At 52.4% G+C, this 14,855-nt stretch overlaps 3 protein-coding genes; 2 read left to right on the forward strand and 1 right to left on the reverse strand.

Annotated features, from left to right (window-relative positions):
• Window positions 1-34: 34 nt before the first annotated feature.
• On the forward strand, window positions 35-724 carry CHC_T00002881001 (hypothetical protein). The gene has a single exon (XM_005714278.1). It carries the CDS (start codon window positions 35-37, stop codon window positions 722-724), a length of 690 nt encoding a protein of 229 aa, XP_005714335.1.
• A 10,203-nt stretch (window positions 725-10,927) lies between these two features.
• On the reverse strand, window positions 10,928-11,117 carry CHC_T00002882001 (hypothetical protein). XM_005714279.1 is given in 2 exon segments: window positions 10,928-10,952; window positions 10,953-11,117. The coding sequence occupies 1 exon segment, from the start codon at window positions 11,115-11,117 to the stop codon at window positions 10,953-10,955; it is 165 nt and encodes a 54-aa protein (XP_005714336.1). The 3' UTR covers window positions 10,928-10,952.
• A 194-nt stretch (window positions 11,118-11,311) lies between these two features.
• CHC_T00002883001 (hypothetical protein) lies at window positions 11,312-12,037 on the forward strand. Its single transcript, XM_005714280.1, has one exon. The coding sequence runs from the start codon at window positions 11,312-11,314 to the stop codon at window positions 12,035-12,037; it is 726 nt and encodes a 241-aa protein (XP_005714337.1).
• The last annotated feature ends 2,818 nt before the right edge of the window (window positions 12,038-14,855 follow it).

Here is a 14,855-nt window from a genome sequence, read left to right on the forward strand (position 1 = left end):
GGACAGTAGCACCACCCTTAGCATCACCCGCTCTATGCGTGAGATTGCCGATATCTCTAATGTCCCTGTAATCACTTCCATGCAGGCCCCTGGTGCCGATGCCTTCAAGTTGTTCGATACTCTCTGCGTCATGGAACAGGGACATATCATCTACTTTGGCCCGCGCGATCAGGCTGAGAGTTGGTTCCTCGGCTTGGGATTCCATAGACCTCCGCAACGCTCTGTCCCAGACTTTATTGCCACTGTCGCAAACCCGGCATTGCGCGCCGAGTATCTTCATGTAGACCTTGATATCAATGCCTTGGAGGACGTGCCTCCGACCACGCCTGAGGAGTTTGCAGACCGTTTTGAGAGAAGCGAACTCTCCGCAATGCTTGGACAGAAAGTCATGGAGGCCAGCGCAAGGAAGCCGCTTCCGGAGCCGAACATCGAAATGCCTCACTCCCTTTGGCAGGTTGGACAGAAGGCAACTCTCAACAAACCTCGCCATCAGATCAAGGCCATTGGCAGACGTCAGCTTCAGTTTATAGGAGCAACAAAGGATGCCCTGTTGGCTGACCTCGCTCAAAATCTCATTCTCGGTGTCATGTTGGGCTCTATATTCTGGCAACTAGATAAGGACGCTGCGGGTGCTACCACCAGAGGCGGCTTGTTGTTCCTCGCTCTTTTGTTTATGAGTTTGGCGTCTCTTGCAAAACTTCCGGACAAATCCTTTGTCACATGACAAAGAAGCGAACAGAACGTAAGGCATTCAACAGTAAAGCTATGTACTGTACTGTACTACTGTAGTCCAGAAGGAGGGTGTCGTCGGTGAAATGGGGGAGGCGGCTTTGGGGAGCGTGCCGTTTCATGGTGAGGGTCGGCCGAGTGTGGTCTTCTCCCCCCCTTTTTCCCCGCAGCGCCCGTCACCCTCTCTCTTTTATTTCTACGAAATTCCTTCCAGAAGCGTCCACGCGTCCGGTCCGGATTCCGCCGGGCCGTACGCGTGCGCTTCTCTAAAATTCAAATAAAATCTCAGACTACAGTATAAAATCTCCCTCTACAGTAAAAATGCAATTTTCCCTAAAAATATCCCACAGAGGGACAAACCTGTAAAAAGCAATGACGCGTGATGCTTTGCTGTCATACCAGCAATATGACAGCAATGACTTACCCACACCCACACTAAGGAAAGTCGGGCCAAAAGCTTTCGTGAGGACTCTGACTGACTACTGCCCAGATACCAGAAAGTCGGGCCAAAAAGCTTTCGTGAGGACTCTGACTGACTACTGCCCAGATACTGTACCAGAAAGTCGGGCTAAAAAGCTTTCGTGAGGACTCTTGACTAGTACAGTACAGTACTGTAGTCACTTCGTGAAAGTACAAAAGTACCTGAAATGTGACATTTCAGGTACTTTTGTCACATCCGTTTGTGAAATCTGACTATCTCTACCGAAGGTAGTCTAACTCTAGTCGTGCTGCAGAAATGTGCTTGCAGAAATGTGCTTGCAGAAATGTGCTTCGGTAACCCTCTATTTGCGTTAGAGACCTGCTACTGTACTAGAGCAAAATCCCCTGGCCTGTACCTGTTTTGAACCTAGGTAGCGTCGAGAATTCGGTTTCTGCCATCAGATTTAAACACGCGCGAACGTGTTTGTGCCCGCGCGGGTTTGGGCATAGAGAGCATTACATTATTTTCGCCGTTATGTACAATTACTGTACAGTACTACAGTAGGGTCGAATAACAGTTCGGGGGACCCTGACCTGTATCCCTGAGATAGCATTCGCTCAAACAAAAGGACACTAAATAAAGAAATCACGGGGATAACGCAGTCCTTTACATTGCTACAGTATTTCACAAAAGCATGTGTACTCTTTCACACACAAGATGGATGCAAATTCACGTCCTTCTTGATGAAAGAATACAGCACAAAACAGTCACAACTCCGCGTCTCTCAATGAATTTACCATCAAGAGCATGCCTCACCCTTATTTTCTGTTACCAGGAACAAATCCTCTCGCCATGCCCGATTCCGTCACAACGAGATGTTCACACCCCCTGAATGTGAATTGTGCTGCTGTCAAAATTGACAACTGATGTCCACGACATCAGCTAGCATGCCAAAGTGCAATGTCGGATTGCACCTCGTATGCTTGCCTTTCGTGGTTTTAGTTTGGGTACAAGTGGGCTCCGTGCGCGCTTCGCGCGCCAAGCCAAGTCCCTTCCTCCTCCGCTCCTCGTTCTGCACACGCTGTCGTTCCCCGCCCCGCTGCTCCCCCTCCCTCTGCGCTAACTCTCCCGTCTTCTCTCCGGTCTTTGTCGCCCCTTGCCCCCTCGTTCTGCCACACGTTACTCGCCCCTGCGCGTCGCGCCCGGTCCGCGCCGCCGCCCTCTGCGCCGCCGCCCGCCTGTGTCCCCTTCCCCCCGGCCGCGGTCCGGTCCCTGCAGCCCGCAAACATGGTCAGCGCCGCTGCCCTCCACGCCGCCGCTCGCTTCCGCCTAACACTGCTACCTGGTGGCGGCTCCCAGCACCCACCCGCCCGCGCGCACCCTCCAGCACCGCCGGCTGCGACACCTGCCCGGCTCGCAGCGACCACTTTCCCCGTTCTTCGCACTTCCGTGATGCGCGCGGCCCGCGCAACCGCCCTCCGCGCCACCGCTCCCACCACTACCTCGACCGCCCCTTCCCAAGCGCATCCGTCCACCACGTCCCCGCGCCGCAGGCACACCCCGCCCACCAGCCCGCAGAACGTCTCTGCCACGCCCGCGTCCGTCCGCCCCGCCACTGCCACCCACCACGCACGTCGCCCGCCACATCTCGCCGCGCACGGCGCTCTTCGCCGCGTGCTGCCCGCTCATGTTGCGCAGAAGCTCCACGCAGCTCGCCACCACGCGCGCTTCGCCCGCCTGCCGGTCCAGCAGAGTCTCCGCCGCCGCTTGGAACCGCTTTGCGTGGAGCTGCATGCACACCGCGTCCGCGATCTCGGGCGCACGCCCGTCCCACCCGCCGCACTCGCCCACCACGGCGTCAACGCCTGCCTCCGCTGCTACCCGGCACACCACGTCCGTCACCGTCTCTGAGCAACCCAGTTAGCGCCCGCTCGACGTCGCGCCTCCCCCGCCCCCTGACACGGGCGTCCGGTTGAAGCCGGCTCGCTGTCCCGACTCTCTCGCCCCCCGCACGGGCGCCCGGTCCGCTCCCGCGCCTTCCGCTCCCCCACGCGCACGCGCGAGTGTGGTGATCCATGCCGCCCCGCCTCGGCGCCCCCCACCTACCCTCCCCCACCGTCCCTATCGCTGCCCCAGCCCACATCTCCTCCACGTCATCGCCGCACACCCAAAACCGCCCTCCGCCCACTATCATATTGCAGCCCACCGTCCCTATCGCCGTCAGTCGCCGCCCCGGCCCGCACTTCCTCGTCGCCACGCATCCACATCCGTCCCCCAAAGTCGGAGCACCACGCGCTGTGCAACTCCGCCTTGAAGAATTCCAGCCCCCCCACGCACAGCCCCCCGCGCACCACCGCCCCGCTCACGTCGCCACGAGCCTCCGGTATTTCGGGCAGCCCCGTGTCTCACGCGTCCGCCCCCTGTCGTACGCGTCCATCTACCACACCGCCGTCACGTGCTCGCAGTGCCCGCCCCAGTTCCTCCCACAATGTAGATCTGCGTGGCGCGGTTTAAACGGATCCGGGCTAAAATTTGTAGTGTACTGTAGCGCGGCCGCGCTCGGCAGTCCGCACAGTTATTTTAATTTTAAAATTTAACTTGTCGCCACTTGTCAGCCTGTACTGTAGTGGGGCCCCGCCCCGCAGTCTGCACAGTAATTTTAATTTAAAATGTTACACTTGTCGCCACTTGTCACTGCCACGTGTCCCCGTGGCGGCCTGGCCTGCGGCCAGGCCCCGCCCGTGGCCGCCACTTGTCACAGTAGCGCCAATGGCAACGCGGGAGCGCAAGGACATACAGACACACACACGTGGCCGCCACTTGTCGCCGCAGCGCCCCCGTGCGCCAATGAGAACCCGTGCGGGAGCGCACGAAACCACATACACAAACACACAGACAGACAGACACGGATTTTAGTATACGCGGGGATAAAGGGCCACACCGACTAGCGGTGTGAGGTAAGAGGGGGGCAAGGATTGTAAGAAGTTTGCCAAAGTGCTACAGCTCTGGGAGAGAAGTTCGACTGCACGAACCTCCCATTTAGCTGTTCTAAGGTCGGTCGTAGACCTTTTCATTTGGCATTAAACTAATCCTTTTCTTAATTTTACTGTGTTCTTCGGATCTCAGTCTACACTGAACATCCGTATACAGTACCCTCGCGATAACTGCAACACCTGGGGAGACCCCCCTCTGTTATAGTTACCGCGTGGTTTCAGTTAACAAGCCTTATGATAGGGCCTAGTGTCTAGGTGACAAATGACCTCATATGAGGTCACTTTTCACCTTATTTTTCTCGACTTGTGCTAGCTCAACAAGATGGAAAAAAGATACTCTCGACACGGCAGTTGACTTCTGCGTTGTGAAAGGGTGGAGTTTGGTGAGATCTGCACGTCTTCTCCAGCCATTTTTAAAATGCCCAAAAAGGAGCCTTTTTTGACCAACCTCAAAACGTTTTATGTTGATATCTTCGAAACCAAAACGCCTGTTTAAAAATTCAACTCATCATTGATACTTCATTAGATTCTTAGTCTCTCTGTGCATTGACAACCGCCATCCCAATGTTTTGCAAGATGTTATTGCCGAGCGCGTATACGTTAAAGAAATGGTGTCCAAACTGAATGTTTTAAAGTTTCGATTTAATTTATATATTTTTGCAAAAAAAAGCTGGCCTCATATGAGGTCAAATTGCTTGTCGTCTAGACACTAGCATCCATCGCATTAGATTCTAGGATCCAACACCTCAAAAGTTTATTTGAAAAACATGTATATATTTTGACTATCTATGGCCGTCGACCATCTGTCGCCCGACCGAGGACTGAATTTTTTGTAACCCCTTCAAAACAGCCCATTTGACGCTCTGAAGGTATTTTTCAAACCTTGCAGTTATCAGATCTGAAACGGTCCTATTTTTTAGTAATTTTTGAGTGACTCCGGAGATGGTTCCCTACTTGCCGTTTCATTTATCGGGTAGTTGCAGTTATCGGGGGTTGCAGTTATCGCGTGGGCACTGTATTGGAAACCCAAAGAGTGCAGTTCTTCGCAGCGCCCTTAACTGATTGCATGTACAGTACAAAGGCACCGTTAAAATCTTCGTCAAGCATGGCAGCCATCACTTTTCGATAAATGTGCTTGAACTAATTTTTAGGGTGACCGAAGCCTACTGTCGTGTACTTGACTAGCCAAGGGATCACCTTGTTACTCTCTGCGCTTATCAGGCAATAAAACAAAGCAATTTCTAATTCCGATCATCGTGAGACTATCGTCTGTGTATTTAAAGACAAAGCCAACATGACTTCAATAGACTAAATTATTTGCTGAAACCAGAAAGCAGTGTGAGTTGGAATGCAGAATGCATTCCAGCTAGGCGAGAGGAATATTGGCTGCCTACGCCATGCAGTTCAGCTTAAAGCATTTTTCTTTAAGCTCAATTTATACCAGTAGCATAGAAACATGGGCTTGTGTGCTTCTTATTCGGTTTTAACTTTTGAAAATATTATCAAACCCAGTCAATCTACCAAAGAAAAATAGAAGCCGTGGCCATCAAAGTTGAAAATGTGGTGACGAGACGATGACTCTCATTTACTTCTCTCACTCTCACTCATTCTCTTAAGACTAGGGACCTAGCGCCGTCGTCTGTGCGGCGTTGTGAGCCGTGTATTACGTGTGCACGTGTGTGCATGTATGGTTATCATTACAATTGTTACCATGTGAGTGCCATAGCGACTTCGTTGTTATGGTTATCATTACACTCCCCCCGTCGCTGTGGCACGATCCTTTGTTTGGTGCGCGGTCGGGGGGTCACACACTTGCAGTTTGGTTTTTAAGTGTGTGAATGGTTTCGGTGTTAGCGGCTTTTTGAGTATATCGGCGAGCATATCTTGTGACTGTATGTGTCGTATACTGATCGTTTTTGCTCTGGTCTGGTGAGTGAGGTAGTGATGCCGGAGGTCAATGAATTTTCTTCGTTTCGTGGGTCCGCTGTTCTTGGCTACGCGTATTGCGGATTGGTTGTCTATATGAAAGGGTGTGGCTTTCTGTGATAACATTCCGATGTCTTTGAGCAATCTTCTTATCCACGTTGTTTGTTGTGCTGCCGATGTTGTGGCAATATATTCTGCTTCGCATGTCGACAGTGTCGTGATGGATTGCTTGATTGAGCCCCAGCAGACAGGGGAGCCGTTGTATGTGTGGATCATGCCCGACATGGATTTACGGTCTGTGACGTCTGCGGCAAAGTCCGTATCACTGTATGTTTCGAGGAGGTTGGGGATACAGTGCGGTTGCATGCTATGTTTTCCTGCTGCAAATCTGATTCCATGCGTTTGGGTGTGTTTAAGATATCTGATGAGGCGCTTGAGTGCATTCCAGTGCCGTGTCGTTGGGTTTTTTGCCGCCACAGATAATCGGTTTGCGACAAAGTATATGTCTGGTCGCGTTGAGTCGGCAATGTATCGTATGTCACCAAGCAGCTGTTGGTATATTTTGGTGACATGGGGCATGGGTTCGTCTTCGGGAACCGGGCCATTCAGCTTTGTTTTGTCATTGTATGGCGTTGGTTTGCTGTTGCACTTGCTCATTTCTGCTTTGTTGACAACGTACTGTATCGCAGTTGGCTGTGATGCATGTATGGAGCCGTCATTCATGCGCTTGACGGTCCAGCCTAGGAGCTGGCTTGGTTCGCCTAGCTGTTTGATGTTATAGGCCGTGGCCAGGATCGCGGCAAACTCTTTCTGTAGTTTTTGTGATGTGCTTATGATTGTAAAATCATCCATGCTGATGGAGATTATTATTGTGTGGTTTTTGTCTTTTTTGTGGAAGAGGCACATGTCAGCTTCAGATTGGATGAACTTGTTCTTTTTGAGTAGTTTGAATACTGCGTTGAGGTAGGTGTGTCCCGCTCCCGGTGTGCCGTATATGTTCTTGTTGAGCTTGCCCACCTTGTGTTCATGAGTGTACGTGCCGTCAAACCTTGGGTGTTGGCGGACATACACTTGCTCGCTGCCTGAGTGTTCAAACTTTTCGTGCAGGTATGCGGCTTTTATGTCTATGTGGGCTATGTGCATGTTAAAGGCTGCTGCTATGGCGAATAGGAGTCGTACCGTGGTTTTGTCAGCCATGTACGTCGTGGTTTTTTCGGGGTCGAAGTGGACATTGGGGAGCATTTTGTCTCCTCTTTCTGAGCACCTTGCTTTCCGTTCTGTGATCTCCCCTTTGCCATTTCTCTTATAGCGGTACCCCATCGTTAGCAGGATGGGTTTGGCCGCTGTGGGAATTTTGTGGTGGGGGAGCCACGTGATGACCTTGTTTTGATCGACGTTTCTGAGCTCTGTGTTGTGAGCTTGCGCCCACTTTTTTGCATCCGGGTAATTTTTGGCTTGCCCGTGATGCATGGGGGCCGGGTTGGTGTTGGTTATTTTCGAAGGTGTTGGCTTGGGTGTGAACGCCTTGAATGCCGCGTAACTTTGGTTGTTGGGGTCGCGGTCTCCGTGGTAGATGTTGAAATCCACTGTTCTGACACGTCTGGTTGTGTTGTCCTCTGTGCTCATGACCATGATGTGTTTCTGGTCAGTTGCATACAGGTATCTTACCGTGAGGGCTCTTTTCTGCAGCTTGTGCATTTTTGTTTTGCCCATGATATTGGGGATATGGCCTAACTGCCCGAAGATGAGGTATTGTGGTACTTTCGGCTTGTATCCGAGCCAGACTGTGGATGGGATTTTTCCGATGCCGAGGTGGAGCGTGTTATTGTACTTGAATGCTGCATCCTTGATTGCATCTTCCCAGTGATCGGTGGGGAGTCCACTGTGGTGTAATGCAGCGCGTGCTGCGTTGAGTATAGTTCTATTGATGCGTTCGGCTATGCCGTTTTCCTGTGGTGAATACGGTACAGTGGTCGTGTGTTGTACACCATTTGTGCTGTATACTGTTTTTGTCATTGCCGATAGATAATCTTTCGCGTTATCTGTGTGTACTCTCCTTGATGTGTGGGGTTTTTGCTGTTGCATGTGCTTTAGGACGTTGTCCATTTGGTTTGCGGTTTCATCCCTTGTTTTGAGGAAGGTGAGTATGAGATACCGTGAGTTTGTGTCAATAATTGTCATGAAATATTTGTTTCCTTGCCGTGATGGGGTGGGGAAAGGGCCGCAGATGTCACTACTGAGTGCTTCCCCTGTGCCATAGTTATGATCTTTCCGTTTGTGTTGTGCTGGTTGGAGTTTAGCTGCTGCACAGCTTGTGCACGTGATTATAGGGGGGGTGTTGGCCAGTGAGGCTGGGAGGTTCGGTATTAGTTTCCTCCTAGCCATTTGTTGTATAGTGGATGGTTGCACATGATTGAATACCATGTGCCAATGGTGGTGTTCGTGCTGGGTGCGCGCGTTGACAGTGTCAGGGGGTGAAGGGGCAGGGTTGTGCTGCTTGTGCATGGGGGCAAATTTTTTATGCGCGTTCGGGGTTTGTGATCTTGGCTGAGATTTTGATTTGTGGGGAGGAGATCCCCGTCTTGTGGTGGTTACGCGTGTTTGCGGTGTCCTGCGAGCTGCTTTGCGTGGCTGCGGTATTGCTCGAACTGTGGTTGCTTGTGGTTGAGGATTGGCCACGTTGAGCGTGTATAAGCCTTTGCGAAATGCTGCTGTAGCTACTACTTTTGGTGGGCTGTGGCTCGTGTCGAGTACACGGGCTGTGTGGGGGTAGAATATCACAGCTCCCCATTGCTTGGCTATGTCATGGACTGACAATAGGTTGGTCTTGATATGTGGGTTGGCAATGGTGGGTAGCTTAAGCCATTTGTTGCTCGTCGTCTGGATCTGAAGAGTACCGTGGTGCGTCGCGGAGGGTGTGGTTGATGTTGCCGTGTTAGTGCGGATTTTCTGGTCAGGGGTTTCATGCCTTTTGTTGGTTTGCGGATGTGGGAGGGGTGGGCTCCCGAATCGAGTGCAAATTTCCTACCGTCCATGTCGTGGCAGTTTGGGTCTCCCTGCTCGTCGTACATGTGTTCTGCCTCTGTTGTCTCCTCGTGGAGGTTTGCTGTGTAACCGTGTGTTTGCTTCTTTTTCATGCCTCTCTCTTTGGTCCATTTTTGGTTTGGTGGCTGCTGTGTCATGACCTGGGGGTATGGTAGCATATACGGTGCGGGCGGTACTGGGTTCCAGTATGTTCGTTGCCATTTGGGTCGTGTGGCCCCTCTCCATCTAGTTGTTCGTCTGCGGGGGCGTCTCGATGCTTGGGGTTGGGTGCCGTGTGGCTGTTCAGGTTTTTGGCTGACTTTTTCCAAGCTCCTTGCTTGCACCGCTTTGAGGCGTTGCCTGATGTTGTGAATTGTGTTGGGCACAGTGTCCGTTTCGATCCACATATCTTGCAAGTGTTTGTATGTGGCATGTGATGCTAGGCCTTGGATGATGAAGTGTACTGTTACTTCTTCTCCAGTTGTGATGTTGGGGTATTGGGCTAGCTTCATTCTTGTTCGTATCACCCTGTGCTTCGTCATGTATTCATCAAGTGTGGTGCCGGGTGTAAGCTTTGTGTTAGTCGCTTCTTGTTTTAACAGTAGGTGAGCTGTAGTCGTCCTGTCAGTGAAGTGTTCGGTGATGACTTGTGTGATTTCAAGCGGGGAAGCGCCCAGTTCCATGTCCGCTGTTGCTGCGAAGTCTGCAGGCAGTGAGTTGTTGATGGCCATGCGGAGTATTGCACTCTGTCTCCTGTACTTGGCGTACATGGGGCTGTCCTGATCGGGTGTAGGGTAGGCATGGTTCAGCAGGTTTTCCATGTCATTGATCAGTGCCATGTCCGTTAGCGCTTGCTTCCATATGGGGAAGTTGTCCCCATTGGACTCGAGGGTCGGCAGTCTTCCATGGAACCGGGTGTCGTTGTGGTCTTCATCTGCCATGGTTGTGGGGTTGTTGCTATTGTCTGCGGGCGGGGCGGAGGAGGGCGGCTCTTGAGTGGTGATGTGGGTGTTGTGGGGTTTGCAGGGCGATATTCCAGGTTGCCAGGGTGGGTGGCTTGTGTTGGTGGCTTGTGTCGCTGCCTGGTTGATCGTCGGGGTTGTTGCACCTTTTTTTGTTGATCGATCTGCAGTGGTTTTTGCGTAGAGTCCATAACCTGTGGTGACGAGACGATGACTCTCATTTACTTCTCTCACTCTCACTCATTCTCTTAAGACTAGCGACCTAGCGCCGTCGTCTGTGCGGCGTTGTGAGCCGTGTATTACGTGTGCACGTGTGTGCATGTATGGTTATCATTACAGAAAAGAAATAACATTCGCACATTTGTATGTTACAATAACGCTTGGTCGGATAGACACGAAAAGGTTTGAAAGTAGTGCAAATGGAGGGCATTTATCCCAGCCCCCTTGAAGTTGGCTTGTTGGCACGAAATAGGAAACTTGCCTCGTTGGACGCCAAAACTTTTCATCCAAATACCTTGAAACTATTTCAAAATGTTTCTCTCAAAACCAATCCCGCAAATTTCCTTTTACAGTACCTGTATCCCTTTTGATAGGGCCCACTTGGCAGACCCCGAGGCTCTAACGCCAAACAGGCAGATCCCCCCTCCCCTCGTTTCTCGCCCCATACCGGCACACCAAACCACTTCCACTCTCCCATCGCGAACTCGCTCCCAATCGCGTGCCTGGCACCGCGCCTTCTTCCCCATGCTTCGATCCGCCGCGACGCGATCCGGCCTCGCCGGCGTGCGTCTACTCTCCTCCGCGTCCCCTACGCCGATGGGAGCCCCCGCCCCCAACTCCAGGCATCCTGCAACGCGCCACCCCACTTTTACTCACAACCGGAACGGGCTTCGTCATTTACAAGATCGTATCGGATAATGGTGTGTCGCCTCTTGCATTTCTGCGTGCCCACCGTGCTTGCAATCCTATTCCTTGCACCGAGTGCATTGCTCGCGGCGAGATGATCTTTCGATTGCCGATTCTTGCGGCAAGCTTGCCCCCACTAAAAATTTGAAGATCCATTTACCAACCACTCCCCCCACCCTCCCTTCCGTTCTTCGATCAATTTTGCGATGTAGAGTTCTGAGAGAGCGTGAAGAGAACCATTCCTGCCTCCAGCGACCTCCTTGCGCGCACCTGTCGATAAAATCTTGGTCGAGGGCGCGGGGGACGCGCGGAAGGCAGTTGGTGTCAGGTTGAAGTCCGGGGAGAAGGCCATGGCGAAGGAGGGCGTGATTAGCAACGTGTCCTCGTTGGACTTCCCCTCGCTTTTCTCGGACGAGGCGCGCGAGCCCAAGGCGGCCAAGTCGGCCGACACGCCCATGTGCCCGTCGTTCATGCACCTGCCCCTGGCCATCGAGCTGACTCCGGCGGTGCGCGCCAAGATCCCCTACGCGCTCGAGGCCAACTACGTGTCGGTCGAGGACTGGTCGCGCGGGATCGCGTCGCCAGACAACGTCGTGCTGGTGTCCGTGCCGACGGTGCTGGAGCCGGGGCGCGCGCCGGACGGCTTCGCCGTCGTGCACGCGTACACGCCCGCGACGGAGCCGTACGCGGCGTGGGCCGGGCTGCGGCCCGGCACCGCGGCGTACGACGCGAAGAAGGCCGAGCGCAGTGCCGTGCTGTGGCGCGCGGTCGCCAGGATCTTCGGCCAGGACGTGCGCGACCTGGCGCACGTCAAGCTCGTCGGTACGCCCCGCACGCATGAGCGGTTCCTCAACAGGAAGTTCGGCTCGTACGGGCCCATGGTCGACGCGGCGCAGTCGCCGCTCACGCTGCCGCTCCCGCAGAGTACCACGGCGATTCACGGCGTTTGGAGCGTGGGCGATAGCGCGTTTCCGGGTATCGGGGTCCCCGCGACGGCGGCATCAGCGTGGCTTGCGGCTAATGCGTTTGGGGATGTGAGGGAGCATGCGGCGATTTTGAAAAACATCGGCTTGTAGATTTTGGGCCCCGGCGCGTCCCATGCCGCCTTTGGAGAATAGAGCTGCGCTGCGGTCCAGGTGACAATACCCCAGCGTTCAACACCGCACCGCATTACCGGAAGGGACACTGTTCTGTGCTGAACTTGCTCTGAAGGTGGACCAGGTACGAAGTGTGGAAAAAATTTTTATGGTCCGTGACCCTGCCCCCCCCCCCCCCCTTCATCCCCCGCGCCCAGCAGTGCCGCGTGCGACAGTATTGAGGACAAAATGCAAGGCGACGTCCGCTCCTGTAGTCGGTGCGCGCAGCACGGACTGTTCAGAAGGGAGTGCCGATTCCGGTCACAGCTTCCTGTGATTTGGACACTAGAGCGGTGTGGCAGTACAATAGATCTGACCGTCAGTTGCCCGAATTCTAGAACATTTTGTACTTGTACAAGAATATGTAGTCTTTGCCTGGAAGACCTACTCTTCCTGTCGCACAGTAGCGCTGCCTGCAGTTTCACCATTTCTGGTGGAGGACTGTGTGGAACCCCGCGATACCAAATATCACTCAAGATGCACAGTGTGCTGTCGCCAATCATTTATTCACTCTCATCATCCAGTGTGGTGGTATTGTTTGTTGTTCGGTTATATGCAACGGACTGCCGGACAGAACTACAGCAGTCCGTTGAATTCCAGTCCCAGGCACAACTGATCAACGCCTCACGGCCAACACTTCCATGAATGCCCCTCTTTTTCGGACCTATCCGCCACTGGCAGTCCTGCCATTGGCGGTTCTGCCATGGCAACACCCTCATCAAACTCCTGCACTTTTTCCATGCCTTGGGGCACACTTGTGCCAATATGTCCGTCGTCATTCTCGTCCAGCCACTTCACCGCAGATATACGCCCGTCATCCACAAATAAATAAGGCCAGCTAGTCGGTTTCAGGTTGACTTTTTCAATGATCAGTAAGTTCACTATTGCCTGAGGGTTTCCCTTTAGGAACATGCCCATAAGCAAACAGACCAGGAGAATGACCCCCGCAATAATAGGTAGATACATAATCCGTAGCTTGGTGGAAGAGAACGAACCGACGATTACTCCACGTTTCTCAACAAACACTTGTCCTTCAAGGTTTTGCACCACACCCAACGTGCTGTTACCACCAACGAATCCTGTCGCTTTCGCAGCAGCAAGGCCCAGTTCCACCACATCAAGATTACTACACCCGCTGAACGACGGTGTTTTTTGATCCGAAAGAATGCAGTTCATCGCAGCGGCCCCGTCTAAAAATGCTTGCATGAACACATCGTTGACAATGTCGTCGAGCTTAATAGCTAGTTTCTCTTCAAATATGTGCGCAAACTGAATTGTGGACTTGACCGTATCCCCTGCTGCCGTATACTTGACGAGGAGGGTGCTACCCCCACGTACAAATTCATAGTCAACGTTTCCACTCAGAGGCTCCTGGTTCGTAGGTGTCACAGAAACGCACGACGAAAAGACACCTCCCAGTTGTTCTCTGCGCTTCTCGGGCGTTGAAATAAGGCAATTTCCAATTCGGACCCTCGTCAGGCCATCTTGTGCGTACTTGACGACTACACCGACATTGTCGGATTTCAATGGAGTCACTTCTTGGCTAAAAAAAAACAGTAGAGTGAGCTGAAATCCAATTACTAACCCGTGCAACAAGATCGCCTTGCATACGCGCCTCCTAGCGACTTGCCGGGAAGGTTTTGTACTGATATTCTTAGCCTTGTCGATGCTGATTTCGGGTTGCGATTTGAGCCACTTTATCCAGGTGGCGAGATTGAAGATTTCATTGTACGCGATCAAGTCAAAGTAGTTGCCGACTTGGAGTTCGTTTTCCTCTCCGCGATGACGAAGCATGGTGACGATGACCATATTGATGAGAGAGATGGTGATTAGCGTGAAGAGTGAAATGAAAGAGTTTTCCAAGGCCTCATTGCTGAAGAAGACCTCGGAAACGGGGAGCGAAAAGTTGACAGGTACAGTATTTTGCTCCATGGCGCTGTTTCAAGAGCGGTTCCGACAAATGATGAAAGCTCAAGCCTCGGATGTGACTGCTTGTAATAAAGAGACTGTGCAAGTGGACGATGGTCTGAGACTCTACATGATGTATTTGAACTATCTTGGGATGTGCCTACGATTTTGGTGTTGATGCAACGAACACGCCCTTGCCACCACGCGGATTAAAGATTTGAGATGGGTTTGTAGAAATCCACAAGCCCCCGGTGTAGGTGACTTGTGTTTCCAGACTGCAAATTTTTGAACGTGATGCAGATACTGTATTACGTACGGGTCAAAAAAAAAAGAGCTCTTTGAAGCCACCAGGCGAGGATGTAATGGAGGATCTGGAGATGTCTACGAGCAAAAGGATTTGTGCCTTGAGTTCGGTTGTGATCACAACGGTTGTGAACAACCGAACTCAAGGCACAAATCCTTTGTCACATGACAAAGAAGCGAACAGAACGTAAGGCATTCAACAGTAAAGCTATGTACTGTACTGTACTACTGTAGTCCAGAAGGAGGGTGTCGTCGGTGAAATGGGGGAGGCGGCTTTGGGGAGCGTGCCGTTTCATGGTGAGGGTCGGCCGAGTGTGGTCTTCTCCCCCCCTTTTTCCCCGCAGCGCCCGTCACCCTCTCTCTTTTATTTCTACGAAATTCCTTCCAGAAGCGTCCACGCGTCCGGTCCGGATTCCGCCGGGCCGTACGCGTGCGCTTCTCTAAAATTCAAATAAAATCTCAGACTACAGTATAAAATCTCCCTCTACAGTAAAAATGCAATTTTCCCTAAAAATATCCCACAGAGGGACAAACCTGTAAAAAGCAA

Source organism: Chondrus crispus, genomic scaffold (genome assembly GCF_000350225.1).
Source record: "Chondrus crispus Stackhouse genomic scaffold, scaffold_16, whole genome shotgun sequence".
In the NCBI taxonomy this organism is placed as follows: Eukaryota; Rhodophyta; class Florideophyceae; order Gigartinales; family Gigartinaceae; genus Chondrus; species Chondrus crispus.